Here is a 25,809-nt window from a genome sequence, read left to right as displayed (position 1 = left end):
GTAATTTCATTTAGGTCATGAATATGTAGAAAAAGTGTGGTTTAAGTTCGAGCCCTAGAGAAAACTACTGTATACTTAACACACCAAGTAGTAAGAGCAGACATTGCTCCTGGTACTCTGTACTAACGACATTAGGCAACTGTTCAGGAAACACCGCCTCCATGTGCACTATGTAGGCTACAAAGCACATGAGGAAGCAACCGGCAGTTAAAGGTAGCTGGAAACACGTTTGGATAACAGAAAACAATTACCAAAACAAAATAAAATCGCAGGATCCTCAGAAATTCTGATCAAATGTAAAGAGTGCCACTTGTCAGTAGCACAACAATAGTGTCCAGACACTTGTTGACGTTACAGGAGCAAAATAAACAGTTGCAGAACAAATGGCGAAATGCTGAATTCTCGTGTCAAACGTATCTTGACAAAACAGAATCATCGAATGTTGTCATCAGTCAGTTTGCCGTAACACTGTAATGATGAGTGTTGCAATTATGAATGCTCTCCGTGTTGCTGAAATCACTAAAATTCGACAACGACAGTTTCATTTCAGGATTTTTGAGCGGGATAGCTTCATTGACTCTGAGCACTATGCGACTTAACTTCTGAGGTCATCAGTCGCCTAGAACTTAGAACTAATTAAACCTAACTAACCTAAGGACATTACACACATCCATGCCCGAGGCAGGATTCGAACCTGCGACCGTAGTGGTTGCTCGGTTCCAGACTGTAGCGTCTAGAACCGCACGGCCACTCCGACCGGCGATAGCTTCATTCTCAATCAAAATTTACCGATGATTCTTTGAATGGTGCTCTATTCCCAGCTACTGGGAAGAGAACAACTCTCGCAAACATACACAAAAGGCTGGAAAAGTGAGCCGCAGATCTACCGTTCTGTATCAGTCATCTCTATTTGTATCAGCACTATATTTTGATGTCAAACATAATGGCCTACTTAGAACAACAATATTGTCTTTTCCTTGGCGGTCAGCATGTATCCTGGAATAACTGATTATGCAAAATATAACTCGTATTCTACAGACATGACACCCTAAGTGTCACAGGGAAGGTAACCAGGTTGATATGTTGTATCTAGATTTTCGTAACTCTTTAAGATTCAGTACCACTCCGACGCCCCCTGAAAAAATATGTTTTTACTGATTACCTAGACAGGGTTGCGACAGAAGGGCACTTTTTTTAAGGCAGGATGTAACACGTTATCTTGAATGTACGATTGTGTCCAAAATTAAAGCAACAAACCACTGTTTCCCTGCCATGTGTCTAATTCATGATATAATCATTCAAACTGACAACATATGTCCGTGCGATCGTGTTCTGCACAGAAGATGGCATTCTGGTCAACGGGCAGCTACGCCAACGGTGACGTCAGTGCACTTATCAAACTTGATAGTGTTTGCCGGGTAGTACGGCATCCACAATCGCTGTATACAGTCACAGATGGTGCAGTATGGCACAGAGAAGACGCCTACCAAGCTCTCTGCGATGGACTACCACAGGAAGAATGGAAGCAGGACAGTCGCAAACTGATATCGGCCGATGGCTTAATGTGAATCGTTCTGTTATTTTTCGGATGTGGCGTCAGTTTAGAGAGATCGAAACTGTACCCGAAGACCAGGGAGGGGCCGACCGTGTGGAACATCAGAAAGAGAACCGTTATTTGGCTGCAAGGGCACGACTGTACCGCCTTAGTACTGCACGGCACCTGGCATCTGACCGCGTAACATCATTCACTGGACGTGTTGTAGCGAAGCGAACGGTGTACAGAGGCTTCGGCAGAGTGCCTTTATTGTCAGAGACCTGCTGTATGTATACCTCTGACGCGTCTCCACAGAAGGGAACGTCTAGAGTGGAGCTTTCAACAGGTCACCTGGACGGTCGAACAGTGCGTCACTGTTGTTTTCACAGATAAGTCCCGATTTGGTCTGGACAGTGGTTGCCTGCCGGTGTGGCCGTGCGGTTCCAGGCGCTTCAGTCTGGAACCGAGCGACCGCTACGGTCGCAGTTTCGAGTCCTGCCTCGGGCATGGATGTGTGTGCTGTCCTTAGGTTAGTTAGATTTAAGTAGTTCTAAGTTCTAGGGGACTGATGACCTCAGATGTTAAGTCCCATAGTGCTCAGAGCCATTTGAACCATTTTTTAGACAGTGATTCTCGACGGATTCGCATCTGGAGGGAAAGTGGGACACGATTTCGGAACCCAGCCGTTGTGGAAAGAGACTGATACCGAGAGGATGATCCCTAACGTTGTGGGCAGGGACTGTTTGACCACTCTTCACGAAATTGTACGGTTAAGTCGGCAAGGTTTAACTGCTGTCACGTTATCGTGAAGAGATCTTGGGACCTCATGTGCGGTTGTTGCCAGGTGCTGTGGGCCCAGACTTCGTATTACTGGGCGATAATGCTCGACCTCACAGAGTACACGTGGTTGACGTTTTCTTGGAAACTGAAGATATTGCACTCATGCCACGGCCTGCTCGCTCTCCCGAATCGAATCCCATAGAGTACATCGGATGCACTAGGGACGCAGGTTGCACCACGTCAGGATCCACCAACCACTCTCCAAGACTTAAGAGCAGTGCTGCAGGAAGAATGGGCGATATTGCCTCAACATGAGACTCATGACTTTATTCACAGCATGCCCCGTCGTTTGTCAGGCCTGTATAGCTGCCAGCGATGGTAACGCCCCATATTGAGCGCATTAACAGTTGTCGGAATGTCTGTGTAAATCCGTTAAGTTGGAAAAATCGAAGAGCATTTTTGTCTGCCGTTATGCATGTTGCAGTTATTTACGTTCTGAATTTCTTATATTATTTCTGTTTTTTATTACCTGATTATACTATTTTCTGGCAAAATGAACGCACGCAACCTTGCCAAATTTCGGTTTATTGCTTTAATTTTGGACACCAGTGTAGATTCATCTACAGACACAGAAATGCTATAAATGTGACTCAGGAATTTTTTAGACGGCAGTGACTGGTGCTATTTCGCTTGTAAATTAATAACTTAATAGTTAGTGTTTTCTAAAATACCAGACATTTGCAGATGACTTTTACGTGTCAGAAGTAGTAAGTAATTACGAGGACTGTAAAGACACCATTACACACTTTTATGATACAAAAATATTTAATAGTTTCTCAGTGATGTAACCTTATTGTACATTTCTTTATCCGTAATCTAGGACAACACAAAAACTTTGTAAATAAAATAAATTACTACAAACGAACTATGGACAATACTTACAAAAATAAAAATGAACTGAAAAATCCAAATTATTTCTCCGTTTAAACATATTGTGTACTATGTAATGACGTTTCCAAAGACAGAGTATTTTTCCAGTTCTTCTACAGATACATTTGTAGAAATCACAAACAGAAACATAGTTTTTCAGTTTGAAAAAAATACTTACAATAAAATACATAAAAAAGGTTTAAAACGGTTCACATTAATACTACTTCAAATAAATAAAGACTTATTGTCTCAATATTAAATATTTAAATCCTGTTTTCTTCGTAAGGGAAGAATGGGACGTTATAACTACTCTAAAATTTTCAGACAAGCATGAGGCTTAGAAAACATAATCATGGAGATATCCAGTCCATTTGAATGAGCATTTTGGAGCGTGTGAAAAATATGAGAATAAGAAATTTATGGCACCATTTTTAAGGGTAAGTATTATTGAAATATTGTGTGTTCATACACAGGTAGTTTGCCTGAGGCCTCGTTAAGTATAGGCGGAATGAGATCTTGGAGGTAACTGCGGGGCAAATTGACTAGTGGTCTGGTTGTCTATGTGTTCAACAGGTTCGTACAGCTCTCCGCCTGTATCACCCTCTGATGGAAGCTTCACCGGGTGAAAAATTTGCTGTTTCATTAATGGAAGTTTCCTATTACTGAACGATTTTTCCATTTTCTGTATCAGTTGTTGAATTTGGCTACCACTGTTTGTCTCCTTAGTAGGAGAAGCTTTCGAACTTTCCACTTTACTTGTCTCTTTCGTAGGAGAAGGTCTCCCACTTCCCACTCTTTCAAAGTTACCAATATCATCATAAATCTCTTCTTCATAAGGACCACTGTCTCTAAAGCCTTGGCCCACAAGATTGTAATATGTCGATTCTTCCGAACGGAAAGAGACATCGTCATAAACTGAATTTTGTTCAGGGGATCGACATGTTGGTAAAGGCACTGGTTTCCTCGATGGGACTGTAACACTGTCACTACCTGAGATGTCTGAAATAACGTGATAGATTTCTTCTTGCTCGTGGTTATTTGCGGGTTTTGCATTTACATCATCATACAGCTCCTGGTCAGCGCTGAGTGGAGAAACTGAAGACTGCTCCTGCTCCCCAGCCAGGCATATCGCAGTTACCCACTGTTCCATTTCCTTGGCACTTGGAGCAATGAACTGTAAACAGTGCAAAAATAAACGCACAAATCAATAAAAATTTAATTATTGCATATTTATTCAAAGCGAAATGAACCAAAAATATTAAAAATCTTGAAACACTGATGCATAGAAAAGCACTCACTAAAACCTCACAAAACGTCTTTTTTCATAATTTCATTAGTAATACCAACTGTTAAGCCTGTGATACATGGAGGATATTTTTCTACAACTATTCAAGATGTACGGTCATGAATATGTGAATATATGATCTTCTAAGCAATTATGTGCACATCAGCAATAAAATACGTCTACAAGACACTATTTTTCAAGTTCCAAATTTATAACGCATAAGAGAAAGATTAAAATAGTACACATGAAAATTTACATAGTAATTGATTGAGAACAATGTAATGAAAACCATGATACGTTGCATATACACATAGGAAACTTAAATCTGCAAGGTTGGAGAGGGACGTGCAATGCCATCCTCCAAAATTCGAGGCCAGTGTCTTCACCAATGTGCCACATCAGTCGGTGCAATAAAATTTTCCATTTCGACCTCATTGCAGGTTATTTTATATATTAGTTCATTGCATTCATTTCTTACAATGATATAGAGGTTCAAATAGCTGACACAAAATCACAAAGCCTGTCGTATATCACAATAATTGCTCGAAATGAGGATTACCAAAACACGAAATACACTAATATAACATTACTTATCACCTCTTCTATCATTCTTTAATGAAATATAACTAACCTTGAATTATATATAAACCTTCTCTTGTTTGTAATTTTAGTGCCATTATTAAATCAATGTTTTTCGATTTCTTTCCTTATAATATTTCCTTTCACTGGAAAAGAAAAATATAATACTGAAAGTGTAACTTCTGCTTAATCTCTGCTGTGATTAACATAAACTATTAGATCATTATTTTTATGTGTGTGTGTGTGTGTGTGTGTGTGTGTGTGTGTGTGTGTGTGTGTGTGTGTGTGTGTAAAATCCTTTAGTATGAACAACTCCATGTATTGATTAGGCAGTTAAGAGATAAATTGCTGTGTTGCCACAGATGCAGCAATTTCCTGTTGGTTCGCAGGAGAACTTCTGTAAAGTTTGGAAGGTAGGAAACGAGATACTGGCAGAAGTAAAGCTGTGGGTAGCGGGCGTGAGTCGTGCTCCGGTAGCTCAGTTGGTAGAGCACTTGCCCGCGAAAGGCAAAGGTCCCGAGTTCGAGTCTCGGTCGGGCACACAGTTTTAATCTGCCAGGAAGTTTCATATCAGCGCAAACTCCGCTGCAGAGTGAAAATCTCATTCTGGATGTTCCATGATTCTACAACAAATCTATGTTAGTTAAATTGGCCGGTAATTATGTGCATCCGATTTTCTGCCCTTTTTAAAGATTGCTATGATCTGGGCCTTGTTCCAGTCCCGTGGAACTTCCCGCTATTCCAATGATCTCTGATAGATGATGGATAAGAATGGTGCTATATTTGTAGCATGGTCGACATAAAATCTTGCGGGAATACTGTCTGGGCCAGATGCCTTCCTGGTGTCTAAGGATCTTAACTGCTTTACAATCTCAGATACACTAAACACTATGTCAGTCATCCTTGCGTTTGTTCGATTATTGATAGGGGGAATGGTGCTGCAGTCCTCTACCGTAACCGAGTTGTGTACATACAGACCTCTCGATTCAGTTCCATAAATGTTCGATGGGATTTAAGTCATGGGATCAAGGTGGCCACACCATTCGCTCGCGGCTGCAAATGGTCTCCAAGTAGCCGAACATTACCATTAGCAGTTCAAATGGTTCAAATGGCTCTGAGCACTATGGGACTTAACTGCTGAGGTCATCAGTCCCCTAGAACTTAGAACTACTTAAACCTAACTAACCTAAGGACATCACACACATCCATGCCCGAGGCAGCTCACACCATTGTAGAGCCACAACCGGCTCGCACAGTGCCTCGTCGACAACTTGCGTCCATGATTTCGTGGGGTCTGTGCCGCACTCGCTTGACCAAGCCATAGTTTTCCATTCGTCGCACTGCAGATGACGAAATGTTAGCAAAGGCTCTCGCGTCTGTCGTCCTATACCATAGCCCATTAGCGCCGGATTTCGCCGCACTGTCCTAATGGATACGTTCGTCGTACGCCTGACATTGATTTCTGCCGTTATTTCATGCAGAGTTGTTTGTCTGTTAACTCTGACAACCCTACGCAAGCGACGCTGCTCTCAGTCGTTAAGTAAAGGCCATTGGCCGCTGCGTTGTCCGTGGTGAGAGATGCCCTTTTATACCTTGCTTCACGATACTACCGGCATCTATATATATGTATATCGCTATGCTATGCCTTATCACCTCAGTGTATTCATCTCTTGGTCTCTCTCAATTTTCACCTCCTTACCCCACCCCATACCCACCCACCGCTCACACCACACACACACACACACACACACACACACACACACACACACACACACACTTCCCTCCGCTGCTAAATTGCTGAGCCCTTGATGTCTCAGAATCGATCCCTTCTTTTAGTCATGTTGTGCCCCTAATTTCTTCTCTCATCAGTTCTGTTCTGTACCTCCTGATCTATACCCACCCATCTAATCTTCAGCATTCTTCTGTAGCAACACATTTCAAAAGTTTCTACTCCCTTCTTCTCTGAACTACTTAGCGTCTACGTTTCACTTCCATACAAGGCAACACTCCACTCAAATATCTTCAGAAAAGACTTCCTAACATTTAAAGTTATATTGAATTTTAACAAATTTATCTTCTTCAGAACGCTTTTCTTGCTATTGCCAGTCTACATTTTATATCTTCTCCACTTCGGCCGTCATCAGCTATTTTACTGCCCAAATAGCAAAACTCAACCACCACTGCTAACGTTTCATTTTCTAGTCTAATTCCCTCAGCACCACCTGATTTAATTAGAGCACATTCAGTTACCCTCGTTTTGCTTTCTTGTTTTAATTTTGTTAATGTTCACCTCGTATCCTCCTCTGAAGACAATGCCCATTCCGTTCAACTGCTCTTCCAAGTCCTTTGCTGTCTCTGATAGAATTACAACGTCATCGGCAAACCTCAAAGTTTTTATTTCTTTTCCTTGAACTTTAATTCCTTCTCCAAATGTTTCTTTGGTTTCCTTTACTGCTTGTTCAATGAACAGAGTAAATAAAATCTGCGATAGGCTACAACCCTGTCCCACTCCCTTCTGAACCACTGCTCCTATTTCATGCCCTTCAACACTTACAACTGCCATCTGTTGTACAAGCTGCATATAATGTTTTCCTCCCTGTGTTTTAGCCCTGATACTTTCAGAATTTCAAAGAGTGTATTTCAGTGAACATTGTCAAAAGCTTTCTATAAGTCTACAGAAGTTACAAACTTAGGTTTACCTTTCTTTAAGCTATCTTCGAGGGTACGTTGTAGGGTCACTATTGCCTCGTGTGTTCCTACACTTCTCCGGAATCCAAGCTGATTTTTACCGAGGTCGGTTTCTATCAGTTTTTTCATTCTCCTGTAAATAATTTGTGTCTGTATTTTGTATCTATGACTCATTAATCAGATAATTTGGCAATATTCACATCCGTCAGCACGTGATTTCTGTCTGATTGGTATTATTATATTTTTCTTGAAGTCTGAGGGTACTTCCCCTGTTTTATATCCCTTGCACCTCAGGTGGAATAGTTTCGTCATGGTTGGCCCTCCCAAGTGTATCAACACTTCTGAGGAAATTTTGTCTACCCCAAGGGCCTTGTTTCAGCGTAGGTCTTTCAGTACTCTGTCAAATTCTTCTAGCCTTATCATATCTCCCCTCTCAAATTCATTTACGTCCTCTTCCCCTTCTATAATATTTCTTTCAACTTCATTACCCTTGTATAGCTCCTCCATATAATCGTTCCACTTTCCAAGTTTCCCTTCTTTGCTTAGTACTGGTTTTCCAGCTGAGCTCTTAATATTCATAAAACTGCTTCTCTTTCTTCCAAAACCCTCTTTAATTCTGATATAGACGGTATGTAAGTTTTCCTTAGTTAAGTATGGTTCCATATTCTAACATTTGTCATCCAGTCATTCCTGATTAGCCATTTTGTAACAGTAAGCAACTGGGTCTGCCACTGCTTACACGCTTACTAAAAGGCATCAGTCGCGTAGAAAACAGTGAAGGACCTAAATAGAATTCCACACTCTTACACAGGATTCACGTACTATTCCTGCAGTATTTCCATATTTAACTTTGATGATCATGACGGATCACAAATGACTAACAGTTTAAACACGTCAGATCCGCCCACCATATTCAACGACGTGATACCACGAGGTTTTCCAGCCCACCCTCCTATCTCGTGATCTCCAAAAGTGCCCCTCGAAGTGTTTTAGCATCCCTGCTTGGATTTTCCAAACTCTCATCTTCAACAGGTTCAGAGGAACTCGTGCCATCCTTGGAAAGTCACTCGCCCTTCAGCTAGCCTCTTAGGTCTCCACCATATCCCATTTAGGGAAATTAGGGAAGGACCACCATATCAACTCCATCTTGGAGGACACTTCCTACCCCAGGACACCGACCTCGGCGTAGACGATCGCCACGGGAAGAGAATACAGGCGCAGCCATGAAGCAATACTTCACAACTGGGACAGAAAAGGGTGGAAGTAACACGAAGAAGAAGGAAGGAAGATTTGAGTTTTAACGTCACATCGGCGATGAGCTCATTAAAGACAGAGCACAAACTGGGATTCGGGAAGTGTGGGGAAGAGATAAGTCGTGCCCTTTTGGGCTCCATCTCGGCATTTGTCTCGGGAGATTTATGGAAACCACGGAACACCTAAATCTGGCTGGCAGGATGGGGGTTTGAACTGTTGTGTTCCCGAATGAGAGTCCAGTATTTACTACTCTCCGATACATACCATCAAGCAGCTCGCCGAGCAAATGATACCTGATCCAAAGTATCCGGACACCTATTAGTAGACATTAATATCGGGTGTTTACAGCCTTCGCCTTTATCACGGCTTTAACTCCGCTACCGTCAATATCAATGTGGTGTCTGAATGTCTATAAAGGAATGGCAGCCCATACTTCCTAAAGCGCCGAAACCAGAGAAGTTAGTGATATTGGAAGCTAGGGTTTGGAGTGAAGTAGACGTTCTAGTTCATCCCAAACGTATGCCACTGGGTTCATGTCGGGACTCTGGGCAGGCCAGTCTACAATGAGGTGACAAAAGTCATGGGATCGTGATATACACATACACAGATGGAGATAGAATCGCATAGACAAGGTATAAAAGGGATTGCATTGGCAGAGCTGTCATTTGTACTCGGGTGATTCATGTGAAAAGATGTCCGACGTAATCAATCATAGCATCACGACGGGAGTTAACAGACTTGAATGCGGAATGGTAGTTGGAACTAGACGCATAGGACATTCCATTTAGGAAATCGGTAGGGAATTCAATATTCCGAGATCCACTGTGTCAGGAGTGTGCAGAGAATACCACATTTCAGGCATTATCTCTCATCATGGGCAATGCAGTGGCCAGCGGCCTTCACTTAACGACCGAGAGCAGCGGCTTTTGCGTAAAGTTGTCAGTGCTAACGAACAACCAATACTGCGTCAAATAACCACAGAGATCAATGTGGGAAGCACAACGAGCATATCCGTAAGGACAGTGCGGCGAAATTTGGCGTTAACGGGCTATGGCAGCAGACTACCGAAGCGAGTGCCTTTGCTAACACCACGATATCACCTGCAGTGCCTCTCCTGGGCCCGTGACATTATCAGTTGGACCCTTGTTAACTGGAAAACCGTAGCCTGGTCACATTAGTCACGATATCAGCTGGTAACAGGTGATGGCAGGGTTCGAGTGTGGCGCAGACCCCACGAAGCCATGGACCCAAGTTGTCAACAGACAGATGTTGTCAAGCTCGTGGAGGCTCCACAATGGTGTGGGTTGTGTTTACACGGAATGGACTGGGACCTCTGGTCCAACTGAACTGATAACTGACTAAATAGTTATGATCGACTACGTGGAGACCATTTTCAAACATTCATTGACTTCATGTTCCCAAACAACCACGGAATTTTCATGGAAACAATGTGCCATGCAGGCCCTTGCGGCCGAGTGGTTCTAGGCACTTCAGCCCGGAAGCGTGCGACTGCTACGGTCGCAAGTTCGAATCCTGCCTCGGGAATGGATATGTGTGATGTCCTTAGGTTAGTTAGGTTTAAGTAGTTCTAAGTTATAGGGGACTGATGACCTCAGATGTTAAGTCCATAGTGCTCAGAGCCATTTGAGCCATCTGAATGCGCCATGCCACCAGGCCACAACTGTTCGCAATTGGTTTGCAGAACATTCTGTACAATTCGAGCAGATGATTTGCCCACCCAGATCACCCGACATGAATTCCATCGAACATTTATGGGACATAACAGAGAGGTCAGCTCGTGAATAAATTCCTGCACCGGCAACACTTTCGTAATTATGAACGGCTGTAGAGGCAGCACGGCTCATTATTTCTTCAGGGGGCTTTCAACGACGTGTTGCGTCCATGCCATGCCTAGCTGCTGCACTACCCCGGGAGAAAGGACGTCTGGCTCGATAGTAGGAGGTATGCCATGACATTTCTCACCTCAGTGCATTACAAGAATGTTACCGTCCATAAGACATTGCCCCGCCGATGGTGCTTTGACAGTGCGCGTTTACTGACAATCATCTGTTGCTCTACTACACGCAGTACACAATATTGTAAAATGTGTTCATATGAATCCGCATTTAGTGACTCATTAAGCTCAATAAGAAGACCACAGCCCAAATAAGAAAACAACCTCCATGCCACATCGTAACATCACGGTCTCCGTACCCCACTGTTGGCACTACGCGTGATGAAGAGTTAACATTCTGCAAGCATTCAGCAAATCCAGGCCCTTCCATGGATTGCCTGAGGGTATAGCGTGATTCATCACTCCAAATAAGTCGATTCCAATCATTCACCGTCCAGTGGCGTCGATCTTTACTACACATCAATCGTTGCTTATAACTGACTACAGAAATTGTGGTTTAGAGGGACCTGCTAGAACACTGTATCCCATTATTTTTAAGTCCCTACGCACAGTCATTGTGCTAGGTGGACTACTTGCAGCGCTTTGATCTCACGAGTGACTCCTTCCAATAATGTAATTTTTACAACTACCATACGTCGCAATGCTCGATGGTTCTGTCTGATAGTACGTGATGCCTGGCCAGTCTTAGTTTAGCTGTGGTTGTTCTTTTGTGTTTCCACTTCACAATGACACTACCAACAGTGGACCTGGGCAACTCGACCGCTACGGTCGCAGGTTCGAATCCTGCCTCGGGCATGGATGTGTGTGATGTCCTTAGGTTAGTTAGGTTTAATTAGTTCTAAGTTCTAGGCGACTGATGACCTCAGAAGTTAAGTCGCATAGTGCTCAGAGCCTTTTGAACCATTTTGAACCTGGGCAACTTTGGAAAGGCTGAAATGTCCTAGACTGTTACTCAGGTGACAACCATGACTACTTCATACTGAGAATGACTCATCTCTCCTGACAGATCCACTCTGTAGTTACTACTTTTCTGCTGACAACACAACACTTCCCGCTTCCTTTTATACTGGCAGGTCCACCTCTAGCAACATATGGGATGCCCCTGTATTTTGATCAGATAGTGTAGATATACACGGGGTGGACAAAAATATTAAAACACCAAAAACATAACACATCTTATGCCTGATTAGGTGTAGTAAAACCTTTGGCATCCAAACAGCTTCGATTCGTGTCGGAATGGATGACTGCAGGTACTGTGTAGTTTTCAAGGAAATCTTACACCATTCTTCCTGCAAAATAGTGGCAAATTCAGTTAAAGATGATGCTTCGCGCATCCTTGTCTCCAAAATACACGACAAAGGCTCAACAACATAGAGATCTGGTGACTGTGGTGGTCAGGGGAGATGCGAAAATTCATCCTCGTGCTCACAGAGCCAGTCCAGGATTATGCTAGCTGTGTGAACAGGGGTCCTGTCCTCTTGGAACCATCACCACCATTGGGGAACAAATATTGTATCAGGGTATGGATCTGCCAAAATGGTCACATGATCCTCGGCAGTGATGCGACCTTGCGGAGTACCCATCGGGCCCAAGGAATACCATAACATGGCTGCCCAAATCATCAACAAACCCACGCCATGTTTCTCTCTTGTGTCGTAAACTCGGCCAGAAGTTGGAAACAGCGTGCAAGAAGGCTCATCCGACGAAATGACTTTCCTCCATTGCTCCATAGTCCAGGTTTCATGGTTCCGGTATCACGTTTTCCTGTTACGGGCATTTGCATCACTGACGTGTGCCCTACAGTTCCCTGCTTACTGATCTCCCTCTGTGTTGTTTTGGTGCAGACAGGGTTCGCGAGTGCGACAGTCAGTTCCGTATTGATTTGTAAGAGTCGTCCTCCTATTTTTAGTCACAATCTTTTTCAATGACGACCTGTCACGATCATTCAACACATAGTCTCGTCGGCTTTGTGACGTCGTGGATGATGTTTTTTTTTTTACTTTCACTGTATGCCATATAAATCTTCGAAATGGTGCCTCTTGAAAAAGCAAATACTTCGGCTACCTTGGCTACGGAATCACCCACCATACCAGCACCAACAGTTTGTCCACGTTCGAAGCCACTTAGCTGCGACATAATGAGCTCACCGCTACATAGAACATTGTTCTGTCTGCAACTGACATTTGCAACTTATTGAGGATATTTTACACGTGCCGTTCGTGGTCAAATAAAACAGCGCAGCCTGCAGGCTTGGCTAGCATCCGCATCTACACGGTCTTGTCACATTAATAGGACCACCACCTATGCTAGACGTCAACGTGCAATAACCAGTCACAAACATGAGATGGCAGCTTTTGGGCCGAGGATGGACGTATTACTGAAACGGTTAAGTTTGTAACCTGTTCGCGAGCTTCCCTGGTTAACGTATACTGTGGATGGCAAAGCAGCACTATTATATCTGGTGCCGAGGCAATTAGGATACAATGAAGGCTTTCACGACCCGATGTTTCAGCTGCTGAGAATTCTTCCGGGTTGTATGGCCATGGTCCATGAAACTCTTGTATCCCTGACGTTTGTCCAAGGCTGCGTTGGACATGTTCGGAGGTACTCCTCCGAAGGTGTCCAACGCAGCCTTGGACGAAACGTCAGGGATACAAGAGTTTCATGGACCATGGCCATACAACCCGGAAGAATTCTCAGCAGCCAATTAGGGTACGCCAGAGGTTATAGATGACAGGGGTGAGCGACGGCTGCAGAGATGTGTACGGGCAAACAGAAATTCAACTGTTCAACAACTGACTGCCCAGATGAACCAAGGGGCTACCAACAGTGTCCCCTCAGCGGCGGTTCAAATGGTTAAAATGACTGAGTACTATGGGACTTAACATCTGAGGTCATCAGTCCCCTAGAACTTAGAACTACTTAAACCTAACCTAAGGACATCACATCCATGCCCGTGGCAGGATTCGAACCTGCGACCGTAGCAGCCGCGCCGTTTCCGACTGAAGCGCCTAGAACCGCTCGGCCACCACAGCCGGCTAGCGGCGGTTCAGTGCACGTTGCTGCGTATAGGCTTCTTCAGCAGTCGTCTAATTCACGCACCCATACTGACTGCTGTTAATCAGCGACGAAGGCTGGAATTTGGACAGCAATACAGCAACTGGGCGTCCACTGAGTAGCAACAGGTGGTGTTCTCAGATGAATCACGTTTTATGCTCTATCAGAAAGATGGCCGTTGGCGTGTATAGCGTGAAATGCCTGGAAGCAAACACTCTGCAACAATCGTCGGGAGGCTTCAGGCCAGAGGAGGGAGTGTTATGGTCTATTTTCCTGGCATTCTCTGGGCGATCTCGTCACTCCCGAAGGCTCAGTGAATCAATACAAACATGCCTCTATCCTTGGGAACCATATCCACCCCTACATGTAATGTGCTTTTTCTCGCAGAATGGAATCCACCAGTAAGATAATGCAGCGTGTCTCACAATGGCAATGTCCGTGTGTGGTTCGAAAAGCATGTGGATGAGTTTCCTGTACGTCCCTGGGTACCAAACTCCCCTGATTAAAAACCAGTTAGGAATCTGTAAGACCACCTCGATCGATCTGTTCACACTGTGGCCGCAAAACCTGGATTTGGCGAGGCTCAACATCCCTGTCGATACCTTCCAGAAGCTCATTGGCTCTCTTACGGTACGTCTTGCAGCGGTCCGCTATGCAAAAGGTGGTTATTCAGGTTTTTGACAGGTGGTCACATTAATGTTACTGGACACTGTATGTTCAATCACGGTGTTCCCATATTTTTGTCCAGCCCCTGTCGATGTACACTGATGAGCCAAAACATTATGACCACTTGCTTAATAGCTTGTTTGCTCGTCTTTGAAGCGAAATACATCTCTGATTTTGCGTATCAGGGATCCGACAGCTTGTTGATAGGTTTTTTCGAGTAAAGTAGGGGCCGCTGATTTGCGTACGTGGTGATGGCGCCCGATAGCGACACAGATGGGTTCCATAGGATTTACATCAGGCGAACTTGGTCGCCGAGACATCAACGTGAGTTCACTATAATGCACCACAAACCACTGTAGCACGGTTCTGACTCCGAGACACAGACAATTATACTGATGAAAGATGACATCGCCGTCGGGGAAGACGTCAAGCATCAAGGGACGAAGATGGTTCGTAGCTGTCAGCGTGTCTCGATTACTACCGTACTTCCCAAGCAAGTGCAGGAGAATGTCTCCCACAGCAGAATGCTGCTATCACTAGCCTGCGTCCGTGGCCCGCTGCGCGTTTCGAGCCGCCGTTCACTTCAGTTACGTCATTTGTGGAGACTGCCATCGAGCTAGTGTACCAAAAATGCACCCAAAGAGCCGGCACGTTTCCACTGATCGACGATCGAATCCCTATGGTCCCGTAACCACTGCTATCTTAACTGACAATGTCGTTGGGTCTACATCTACATGTATATCATTACTCCGCAAGCCACCTAACGGTGTGTGGCGGAAGGTACCTTGAGTACTTCTATCGGTTCTTCCTTCTGTTCCAGTCTCGTATTGTTCGTGGAGAGAAGGATTGTCGGTATGCCTCTGTGTGGGCTCTAATCTCTCTGATTTTATCCTCATGGTCTCTTCGCGAGATATACGTAGGAGGGAGCAATATACTGCTTGACTCCTCAGTGAAGGTATGTTTTCGAAACTTCAACAAAAGCCCATACCGAGCTACTGAGCGTCTCTCCTGCAGTGTCTTCCACTGGAGTATATCTATCATCTCCATAATGCTTTCGCGATTACTAAATGATCCTGTAATGAAGCGCGCTGCTCTCCGTTGGATCTTCTCTATATCTTCTATCAACCCTATCTGGTACGGATCCCACACTGCTGAGCAGTATCCAAGCAGTGGGCGAACAAGCGTACTGTATCCTACTTCCTTTGTTTTCGGATTGCATTTCCTTAGGATTCTTACAATGAATCTCAGTCTGGCATCTGCTTTACCGACGATGAACTTTATGTGATCATTCCATTTTAAATCACTCCTAATGCGTACTCCCAGATAATTTATGGAATTAACTGCTTCCAGTTGCTGACGTGCTATATTGTAGCTAAATGATAAAGGATCTTTCTTTCTATGTACTCGCAGCACATTACACTTGTCTACATTGAGATTCAATTGCCATTCCCTGCACCATGCGTCAATTCGCTGCAGATCCTCCTGCATTTCAGTACAATTTTCCATTGTTACAACCTCTCGATATACCACAGCATCATCCGCAAAAAGCCTCAGTGAACTTCCGATGTCATCCACAAGGTCATTTATGTATATTGTGAATAGCAACGGTCCTACGACACTCCCCTGCGGCACACCTGAAATCACTCTTACTTCGGAAGACTTTTCTCCATAGAGAATGACATGCTGCGTTCTGTTATCTAGGAACTCTTCAATCCAATCACACACTTGGTCTGATAGTCCATATGCTCTTACTTCGTTCATTCAACGACTGTGGGGAACTGTATCGAACGCCTTTCGGAAGTGAAGAAACATGGCATCAACCTGGAAACCCGTGTCTATGGCCCTCTGAGTCTGGTGGACGAATAACCACGTAGTAGTGGTCTGCTGAGGAGCTCCATGTTCACGTACGAGGAGCAGTGTTCTCCGAAACACTTGTGCGTGCATTAGAATTGTGCTCTTTCGGCAGTGATGCCACATATTAGAGCCAATTGATCCATTTTTGAACCTCCAAACCCCACGTTCTGTGAAGAGTCGTGACCGTCCAATCGTTTAGTGCCTGGTGGTAGTTCCACTGTTCTTCTACCTCTTTCCGTAGATGATCGCGACAGCAGCACGTGAACGTTCGACCAGCTTCGCCGTTTTCTAGATACTCGTTCACAGGCTCTGCCTTTTGTCAAAGTCGCTTATCTCAATGGATTTCCCCATTTGCAGCCCATATCTTCGCTACGGTGATCCCCGTCCGTGTCTGTTCCGCTTGCATTTACCGCGTCACGTGCCCGCAAATCCACCACGTGGCATCTAACGTCGCGATGGGCAGCGGTCATAATGATTTGGCTTGCCAGTGTGGATGTACTGAAAGGGTGTACAGATGATGAGTTTCACCTGGTAAGTCTTCTTGCCAGGGCAGACGATCTCGAAGTGAGTGTCCCGCTTCCTGGAGGCGCGCACGAGGCTGGAGCAGGCGGGGCGCGCTCGGTAGCCGCGCAGGCAGAGCGCGAGGCTGGGCTTGGCACTGGCGGCGCCGCGGCCCGGGTAGAGCAGCAGGCGGCCGCCGGCCAGCGAGGCCCAGCAGCGCTGCGCGTGGCCCAGCAGGAAACGCCGCTCCCAGCGCACCAGCGGCCCGCTCACGCGCCCGCAGTCGCCGCCGCCGTCCACCTCGCTGGGGAACTCCTCGTAACACGCGGTCTCCTCGAGCGCGCCCGTCGCATCGGAATCCACGTACTCCTCCACCGCCATACCGCCACCTGCCGGACCCAGCAATAACACATATTATGAAAGTGTTCCGTGCAGCGCTTTGTACCGCGCCTGATTTACATAAATGATAGGTGATAATCTGAGCAGCCCCCTTAGATTGTTTGCAGATGACGATGTAATTTACCGTCTAGTAAAATCATCAGACGATCAATTCCAATTACAAAATGATCTAGAGAGAACTTCTCTATGGTGCGAAAAGCGGCATTTGGCACTAAACAAAGAAAAGTGCGACGTCATCCACATGAGTACTAAAAGAAATCCGATAAATTTTGGGTATCCGATAAATCGCACAAATCTAAGGGCTGTCAGTTCGACTAAATACCTAGGAATTACAATTACGAGCAACTTAAATTGGAAAGACCACACAGATAATATTGTGGGGAAGGCGAAACAAAGACTGCGCTTTGTTGGCAGAACACTTACAAGGGAACCTCCCCATCGTACCCCCTTCAGATTTAGTTATAAGTTCGCACAGTGGATAGGCCTTGAAAAACTGAACACAGATCACTCGAGAAAATAGGAAGAAGTTGTGTCGAACTATGAAAAAAGTAAGCAAAATGTACAAACTGAGTAGTCCATGCGCAAGATATGCAACATCAAGGAAGTTGTGAGCTCAGGAGCGCCGTGGTCCCGTGGTTAGCGTGAGCAGTTGCGGAACTAGAGATCCTGGGTTCAAGTCTTCCCTCGAGTGAAAAGTTCAATATTTTATTTTCAGACAATTATTATGCGAAGCTGCACAGGTGCACAGAGCAGTATTGTTTACGTGATCGTGTGTCGATTATCAAAGTTCAGGCACTCACACACAATCAACTTCGCTCTCCAAAATTCCAGTACATGTTCAGATTTGCTTGGACATAAGCAGGATTTGACGGTCTACACACGGAAAAATTTGAAAACGTTAAAAACATATGTTTTGACAGAGCACAGGGAAAACTGCGCGACTGTGAAACTGTTGCATTCATTTGTTGCAGTTTATGTGACAAACTCTTATGTTTTCATCATTTTTTTGGGAGTGATTATCACATCCACAAGAAAATCTAAATCGGGCAAGGTAGAAGAATCTTTTTACCCATTCGCCAAGTGTACAAGTTAGGTGGGTCGACAACACATTCCAGTCATGTGACGCGCATGCCGTCACCAGTGTCGTATAGAATATATCAGACGTGTTTTCCTTTCGAGGAATCGGTTGACCTATCACCTTGCGATCAAATGTTTTCGGTTCCCATTGGAGAGGCACGTCCTTTCGTCTACTAATCGCACGGTTTTGCGGTGCGGTCGCAAAACACAAACACTTAACTTATTACAGTGAACAGAGACGTCAATGAACGAACGGACAGATCATAGCTTTGCGAAAATAAAGAAAGTAAACTTATCACTCGAGAGAAGATTTGACCCCAGAACCTCTCGTTCCGCAGCTGCTCACGCTAACCACGGGACCACGGCGCTCCTGACCTCCCAATATCTTTGATGTTGCCTATCTTGCGCATGGACTACTCAGTTTGTATATTTTGCTTATTTTTTTTCATAGTTCGACACAACTTCTTCCTGTTTTCTCGAGTGATCTGGGTTCAGTTTTTCAAGGCCTATCCACTGTGCCAACTTATAACTAAATCTGAGGGGGGTGCGATGGGGAGGTTTCCTTGTTAGAAGATGCGACAAACTCACTAAAGAGACAGCGTACATTACACTTGTCCGTCCTCTGCTGGAATATTGCTGCACGGTGTGGGATGCTTACCAGGTAGGATTGACGGAGGACATCGAAAAAGTGCAAAGAAGGGCAGCTCGTATCGCGTTATCGCTTAATAGGAGTGAGTGTGTCACTAATATGATACGCGAGTTGGGGTGGCAGGCCGGCCGCAGTGGCCGTGCGGTTCTAGGCGCTTCATTCTGGAACCGCGCGACCGCTACGGTCGCAGGTTCGAATACTGCGTCGGGCATGGATGTGTGTGATGTCCTTAGGTTAGTTAGGTTTAAGTAGTTCTAAGTTCTAGCGGACTGATGACCTCAGATGTTAAGTCCCATAGTGCTCAGAGCCATTTGAACCAATTTGGGGTGGCAGTCACTGAAACAAAGGCGGTTTTCTTTGCGGTGAGATCTATTTACGAAATTTCAATCACCAACTTTCTCTTCCGAATGCGAAAATATTTTGTTGACACCCACCTACGCAGGGAAAAATGATCATCATAATAAAATAAGAGAAATCAGAGCTCGAACGGAAAGATTTAGGTGTTCCTTTTTGCCACGCGCCATTCGAGAGTGGAATGGTAGAGAGGTAGTATGAAAATGGTTCGATGAACCCTCTGCCAGGCACTTAAGGGTGAATTGGAGAGTACCGATGTAGATGTAAATAGGGCGGTAGCGAGCAGATACGCCATTCGTAGTTCTAGTATGGCAGATGTGCACTACGATGCAGCACTTCCTAATAGATACGGCTGTGCCGAGAAGTGTCCGCATCTTACGGACATAAACCATACATAATAAAATCAGTCTACAGGGTGAGCATTAATAAAACCGACGAACTGCAGGGACGGAATCCTCACTGGAAATTGATGAAAGAAGGCCCTATGAACATACGCCCGGAAATGGACTGTGTGCATGCAACGACAACAGATAGTTCTGGAACACAGAACAGAGCTGCATCCTATCCACGTCACAACAGATATTCAGGATGGCCTCCGTAGGATGCAATGCACACGTTCACACGTCACATCATGGAGTGCCGCTCTCTTTCGCACGTTCTGGCCTCTCTCCGAATAGCATCACAGGCGTCGTGACCACGCTGTTGACGGGTCTGCACTTCAGGAACTGGTTCAGTATACAAAACGCTTTTCAGGTGCCCCAGAGGTAAAAAATCTAAGGGATTTAAGTCCGGTGATCTAGCAGACCACGCTGCAGGACCTCCATGTCCTATTCAACGTCCAGGGAAGATGAGGTTGAGGTGCCGGCGAATTGTAATGCGGAAATGGCTTGGAGCTCCGCCATGCAGAAACCACATAAACTGTCGTACTCCCAAAGGCACATTCACAAGCAGCCCAGACAGAGTATTCCACAGAAAGTTCAAGTGGAATAATAACTCATCCAGGTACGTGGTCGGCAAGAATCCCTGCCAACAAAAAAAAAAAAAAAAATGGTTCAAATGGCTCTGAGCACTATGGGACTTAACATCTGTAGTCATCAGTCCCCTAGAACTTAGAACTACTTAAACCTAACTAACCTAAGGACATCACACACATCCATGCCTGAAGCAGGATTCGAACCTGCGACCGTAGCGGTCGCGCGGTTCCGGACTGAGCGCCTAGAACCGCTAGACCACCGCGGCCGGCCCCTGCCAACACATTGATGCTGAACATATGCTGATAAGACGCCTCAACCTTTCACAGCGAATTGTCTGTAGCCCAAAGATGACGATCATGAAGATTGATGACGTCAGTTCTGATAAAGGTTGCTTTGTCGGCAAAGAGGACTGATTACACAAATCCCATAATTGCGATGGTCTGGTGCAAAAACCATCGACAAAATGCTTCCCGCAGAGGGAAATCTACTACTGATAATCCTTGCACTCGTTGCAGGTGATAGGGATAGTAGCGGTTGTTATGCATGATACTCATGATCGTACTTTGGCTTACATTGTGTTGGCGGGCCATGTGCATGGAACTTGTGCTAGCGTTCGGCTCAACATCCTGTAGAACGCGGTCCTCCAAATATGGTGTACGCACAGTCCGCCGTCTCCCTGCGAGTTCGTCGGTCTGAATGGCCCTATGACCACACGAACGCCCAAAAAGAGCCTCAAACGTTGTGTGATGTGGTTGGTGTCCGTAAGGGCACTGTTTTCGGTACTTATCGACGGTTTCCATCTGCTTCGTCGCACGCAAACACTATGTTGGCTTGTTCCTGACACGAATACCGGACCATTCTGCTGCTTACAGTACGCTGCGTCAATCACACAAACTGCAACACAAAGGAACACACGGCACGTGGTCACAGGAACTTTCATACATCTACCATGGCAACGATGCATTTCCATACACATATTGATAGGACCTTTTTCCTCCATTTCCAGTCAGAAACTCGTGCCTGCAGTTTTTCCGTTTTGTTGGTGTTCACACTCTATTTTGGAAATAAAATTGTATCTTCTGTGAATATTTCTGAGGCATAGTAAAGCTCCGTGGTGTGGGGCGTTAACTGCTCGTCACGAAAGGAATCTTGCTGAGCGTGGGTCCGCAAGGGGCCTAATCTGCAGAGCGGCCCTATGCTGTCGACCGGCGAGGAGGTTCTGAAAATCGGTGCGCTTTCCTGCGTCCGTTGAAACGGCTGGCAGCGGGCGGCTCGGCAGAGCATTTGGAGGTGCTGCGTTGGTTCAGTCCTGGGAGTCGTAACGCACCAGAAGTTGAGCATTCATTGTTAACAGATTTTATGGAGTTTAATTGAATTCAGTTTACTTATTCTTGTTAATTATACCAGCCGTATTTTTTTTTTTTTGGGGGGGGGGGGGAGGGGGGAAGATGGTAATATTAGAAAGGGTGGGCTTCTTTCCCCTCCCAGCTTACCTACGAGTTTATTCGACTGTTAGTCTCTGCCATGTCTGTGATAGTCTGAGGCACCAATGACTGTACTGTTTAAAATGCAAGGCACTAAGACCTCATCCATTCTCTCGCCTGCCATAACTAGTATTACTAGACCCACATGTAAAAGGTACCCTAAGAAAGAAGAAATTCCTTTTTGCCTCGTGGTAAGAACTAGTCAATTGCATAACGAATTCCTACTCATCTGGAAGCTGTAACTTACGTAAATTTTTGTTTATGTATATTTGCTATAATCAAGCAAGGTTAATGTACGCCGTAGTGGATTTTTACTATTGTTTCTAGTGAGCAAAAACTGTTGTGTGTTTTTCCAATTCAACACATTTTAAGACTTTTACTCAACGTGCTTATGTGTTTTTTTACATGTAGTTGGTTATTAGTGTGTTTTCTTGCCATGCAAAAGTTTTCCATTTCATTACGGGTTGAAATTGTTGCCGTGAAATGAGAATGTTGTAGAAGTTCGCAAGTCCTACCTGGCGAGTGTGTGTGTTTGCCTTAAGTTAACTGGCAGAAATTTGTAAAATTTGTTTTTTATACATTTTGGAAATGTTAATGTTATTAACTGTAAATGTCCCCCATGTGCACGACTCATGCGTTTTGGTTTTTCTATTTTGAGAACTTTTGTAAACAGGATTGTCTTTATATGTTGCAGACAAGTTAGAGTCTGTGCCATTTGTCCGCAGCTCGTGGTCGTGCGGTAGCGTTCTCGCTTCCCGCGCCCGGGTTCCCGGGTTCGATTCCCGGCGGGGTCAGGGATTTTCTCTGCCTCGTGATCACTGGGTGTTGTGTGCTGTCCTTAGGTTAGTTAGGTTTAAGTAGTTCTAAGTTCTAGGGGACTGATGACCATAGATGTTAAGTCCCATAGTGCTCAGAGCCATTTGCACCATTTGAACCATTTGAATCTGCGCCATTTAATGAATGGAGTGAAATTCACCTTAATTTAGCTGAGCTTGAACTATTAAACAGCGTCGCGTTTTATATGTTAAATTGCTTGCCTTTCCTATCGTAAATTGTGACTTATTTCTTAAATGATTGTTGTTTTTTTTTTAAATATCGTAAAGTCTTGCACCAAATTTGAATAAAGGGTGTTACTGAAAATTGTGTATAATTTCATCAGTTATTCCTTGGCACCTACTTCCACTTTACATTTTGTGTAGTGATTGAGATTAATAACCTTTGGTGAACCAGTAGTAATTTTACGGTTCAATTACGTCTTCTATTAATTGTTGCTGATTTAATATATTTAATTATTAGTGTCAATGATGGTGAGAGTACAGAGTAATACACTCCTGGAAATTGAAATAAGAACACCGTGAATTCATTGTCCCAGGAAGGGGAAACTTTATTCACACATTCCTGGGGTCAGATACATCACATGATCACACTGACAGAACCACAGGCACATAGACACTGGCAACAGAGCATGCACAATGACGGCACTAGTACAGTGTATATCCACCTTTCGCAGCAATGCAGGCTGCTATTCTCCCATGGAGACGATCGTAGAGATGCTGGATGTAGTCCTGTGGAACGGCTTGCCATGCCATTTCCACCTGGCGCCTCAGTTGGACCAGCGTTCGTGCTGGACGTGCAGACCGCGTGAGACGACGCTTCATCCAGTCCCAAACATGCTCAATGGGGGACGGATCCGGAGATCTTGCTGGCCAGGGTAGTTGACTTACACCTTCTAGAGCACGTTGGGTGGCACGGGATACATGCGGACGTGCATTGTCCTGTTGGAACAGCAAGTCCCCTTGCCGGTCTAGGAATGGTAGAACGATGGGTTCGATGACGGTTTGGATGTACCGTGCACTATTCAGTGTCCCCTCGACGATCACCAGTGGTGTACGGCCAGTGTAGGAGATCGCTCCCCACACCATGATGCCGGGTGTTGGCCCTGTGTGCCTCGGTCGTATGCAGTCCTGATTGTGGCGCTCACCTGCACGGCGCCAAACACGCATACGACCATCATTGGCACCAAGGCAGAAGCGACTCTCATCGCTGAAGACGACACGTCTCCATTCGTCCCTCCATTCACGCCTGTCGCGACACCACTGGAGGCGGGCTGCACGATGTTGGGGCGTGAGCGGAAGACGGCCTAACGGTGTGCGGGACCGTAGCCCAGCTTCATGGAGACGGTTGCGAATGGTCCTCGCCGATACCCCAGGAGCAACAGTGTCCCTAATTTGCTGGGAAGTGGCGGTGCGGTCCCCTACGGCACTGCGTAGGATCCTACAGTCTTGGCGTGCATCCGTGCGTCGCTGCGATCCGGTCCCAGGTCGACGGGCACGTGCACCCTCCGCCGACCACTGGCGACAACATCGATGTACTGTGGAGACCTCACGCCCCACGTGTTGAGCAATTCGGCGGTACGTCCACCCGGCCTCCCGCATGCCCACTATACGCCCTCGCTCAAAGTCCGTCAACTGCACATACGGTTCACGTCCACGCTGTCGCGGCATGCTACCAGTGTTAAAGACTGCGATGGAGCTCCGTATGCCACGGCAAACTGGCTGACACTGACGGCGGCGGTGCACAAATGCTGCGCAGCTAGCGCCATTCGACGGCCAACACCGCGGTTCCCGGTGTGTCCGCTGTGCCGTGCGTGTGATCATTGCTTGTACAGCCCTCTCGCAGTGTCCGGAGCAAGTATGGTGGGTCTGACACACCGGTGTCAATGTGTTCTTTTTTCCGTTTCCAGGAGTGTATAATAAATTAATAGTGTTATGTTTATTAATTGAGCGGATGGTAGCGTGAGAATTCTGTCAGTACGAAGCAGAGAATAGTACTCTGAAGGGAAATTTCTATAGTGAAACCAGCCAGTTCATAGTACTGGGAATGCAAGAAATATTTACGATAATTCAGTACACGAAGAAATAATTTTGATATTTGTGGGTTTTACAAGTTTATTCATTTAATGAATTGCTCATAAAAGCTATTATGTTGTGATTGTTTCCTAGTAAAACACGCGGGATTGCGCGCTTTAGTACTGATATCGGATCGGCTTTGATTTATATCAGCCAATCAGGGGACAGTACAGTCGCGCGTATTTTGTGAGCTAAAGAACTGCCTTGTGAAGTCTAGAACAACTTCGAAGCTCAACCTTCATCATGTTCGGGCACGTGTATTCGGAGCTCTGAATAGATGTGAATATTTTGCGGTATTATGACTTAAACGTGACTGAAGTGTCGTAAAGTGAACACAAACGATAGCTGAAGATAAATGGATGAAATTCCGAATTTTACGTGTAAACTGTGACTTCTGAATTAACTAAAATCCGTGTGGCGTGTTATACAAACTATGGCCGGCAACTGAGCTTTCTAAGAGGTTGATTTGGATAGCATCGGAGGGAGCTTTCTGTCCCAGACAATCAGTTTTGTAATCTTTATGGGAAAAGATTGGGTTAGATACCACAAGCTGACTTTTATGAGTGACTGATTGAATGTGTATGTCGAAATTGTAACTTCAAACTAGCGTGGATTTGGTGGTGTTTTTGTAGCAAACAAGTAACGATATATTGAAGTTATCACTCATTAATTATCTATCCTTTAACAGCTCCGATAGCGTGATACTAGAAAACATTTGATGCAGCTTGTAGAGGCGTGTAGTGCTGCTAATTTGCTCCACTGCTTTCTTCAGCCGACGAACAGTACACATTTTCTAGCATGTCATGCTAATGGACTGGACAGCAGAACAAGAAATTCAACGCAATGTGGACGGATATTTTTAGTCACAACACAGAAACCACGCCGTTGCAAACTATAAAAGTATCGTCTGGTTTCTTGAT

The 25,809-nt window shown here is 45.2% G+C and overlaps 1 protein-coding gene and 1 non-coding gene across 2 annotated transcripts in view; one reads left to right on the top strand and one right to left on the bottom strand.

Moving 5' to 3' along the window:
- Nucleotides 1-3,171: 3,171 nt before the first annotated feature.
- LOC126471598 (src kinase-associated phosphoprotein 2-A-like) overlaps nucleotides 3,172-25,809 on the bottom strand; it is a 224,307-nt gene continuing 201,669 nt past the window's right edge. Inside the window, exons 3-4 of the mRNA XM_050099835.1 lie at nucleotides 17,071-17,432; nucleotides 3,172-4,418 (exon numbers count right to left, since the gene is read on the bottom strand). Coding sequence (XP_049955792.1) covers nucleotides 3,738-4,418; nucleotides 17,071-17,432 — 1,043 coding nt within the window. The 3' untranslated portion in view covers nucleotides 3,172-3,737. The remainder of the gene's footprint in view (nucleotides 4,419-17,070; nucleotides 17,433-25,809) is intronic.
- Nucleotides 5,575-5,649, top strand: Trnas-cga (transfer RNA serine (anticodon CGA)). Its single transcript has one exon. It is a non-coding gene; the product is annotated as a tRNA-Ser (tRNA).

This window comes from Schistocerca serialis, chromosome 3 (assembly GCF_023864345.2).
Source record: "Schistocerca serialis cubense isolate TAMUIC-IGC-003099 chromosome 3, iqSchSeri2.2, whole genome shotgun sequence".
NCBI lineage: Eukaryota > Metazoa > Arthropoda > Insecta > Orthoptera > Acrididae > Schistocerca > Schistocerca serialis.
This window is presented reverse-complemented; position numbering and strand designations above follow the sequence as displayed.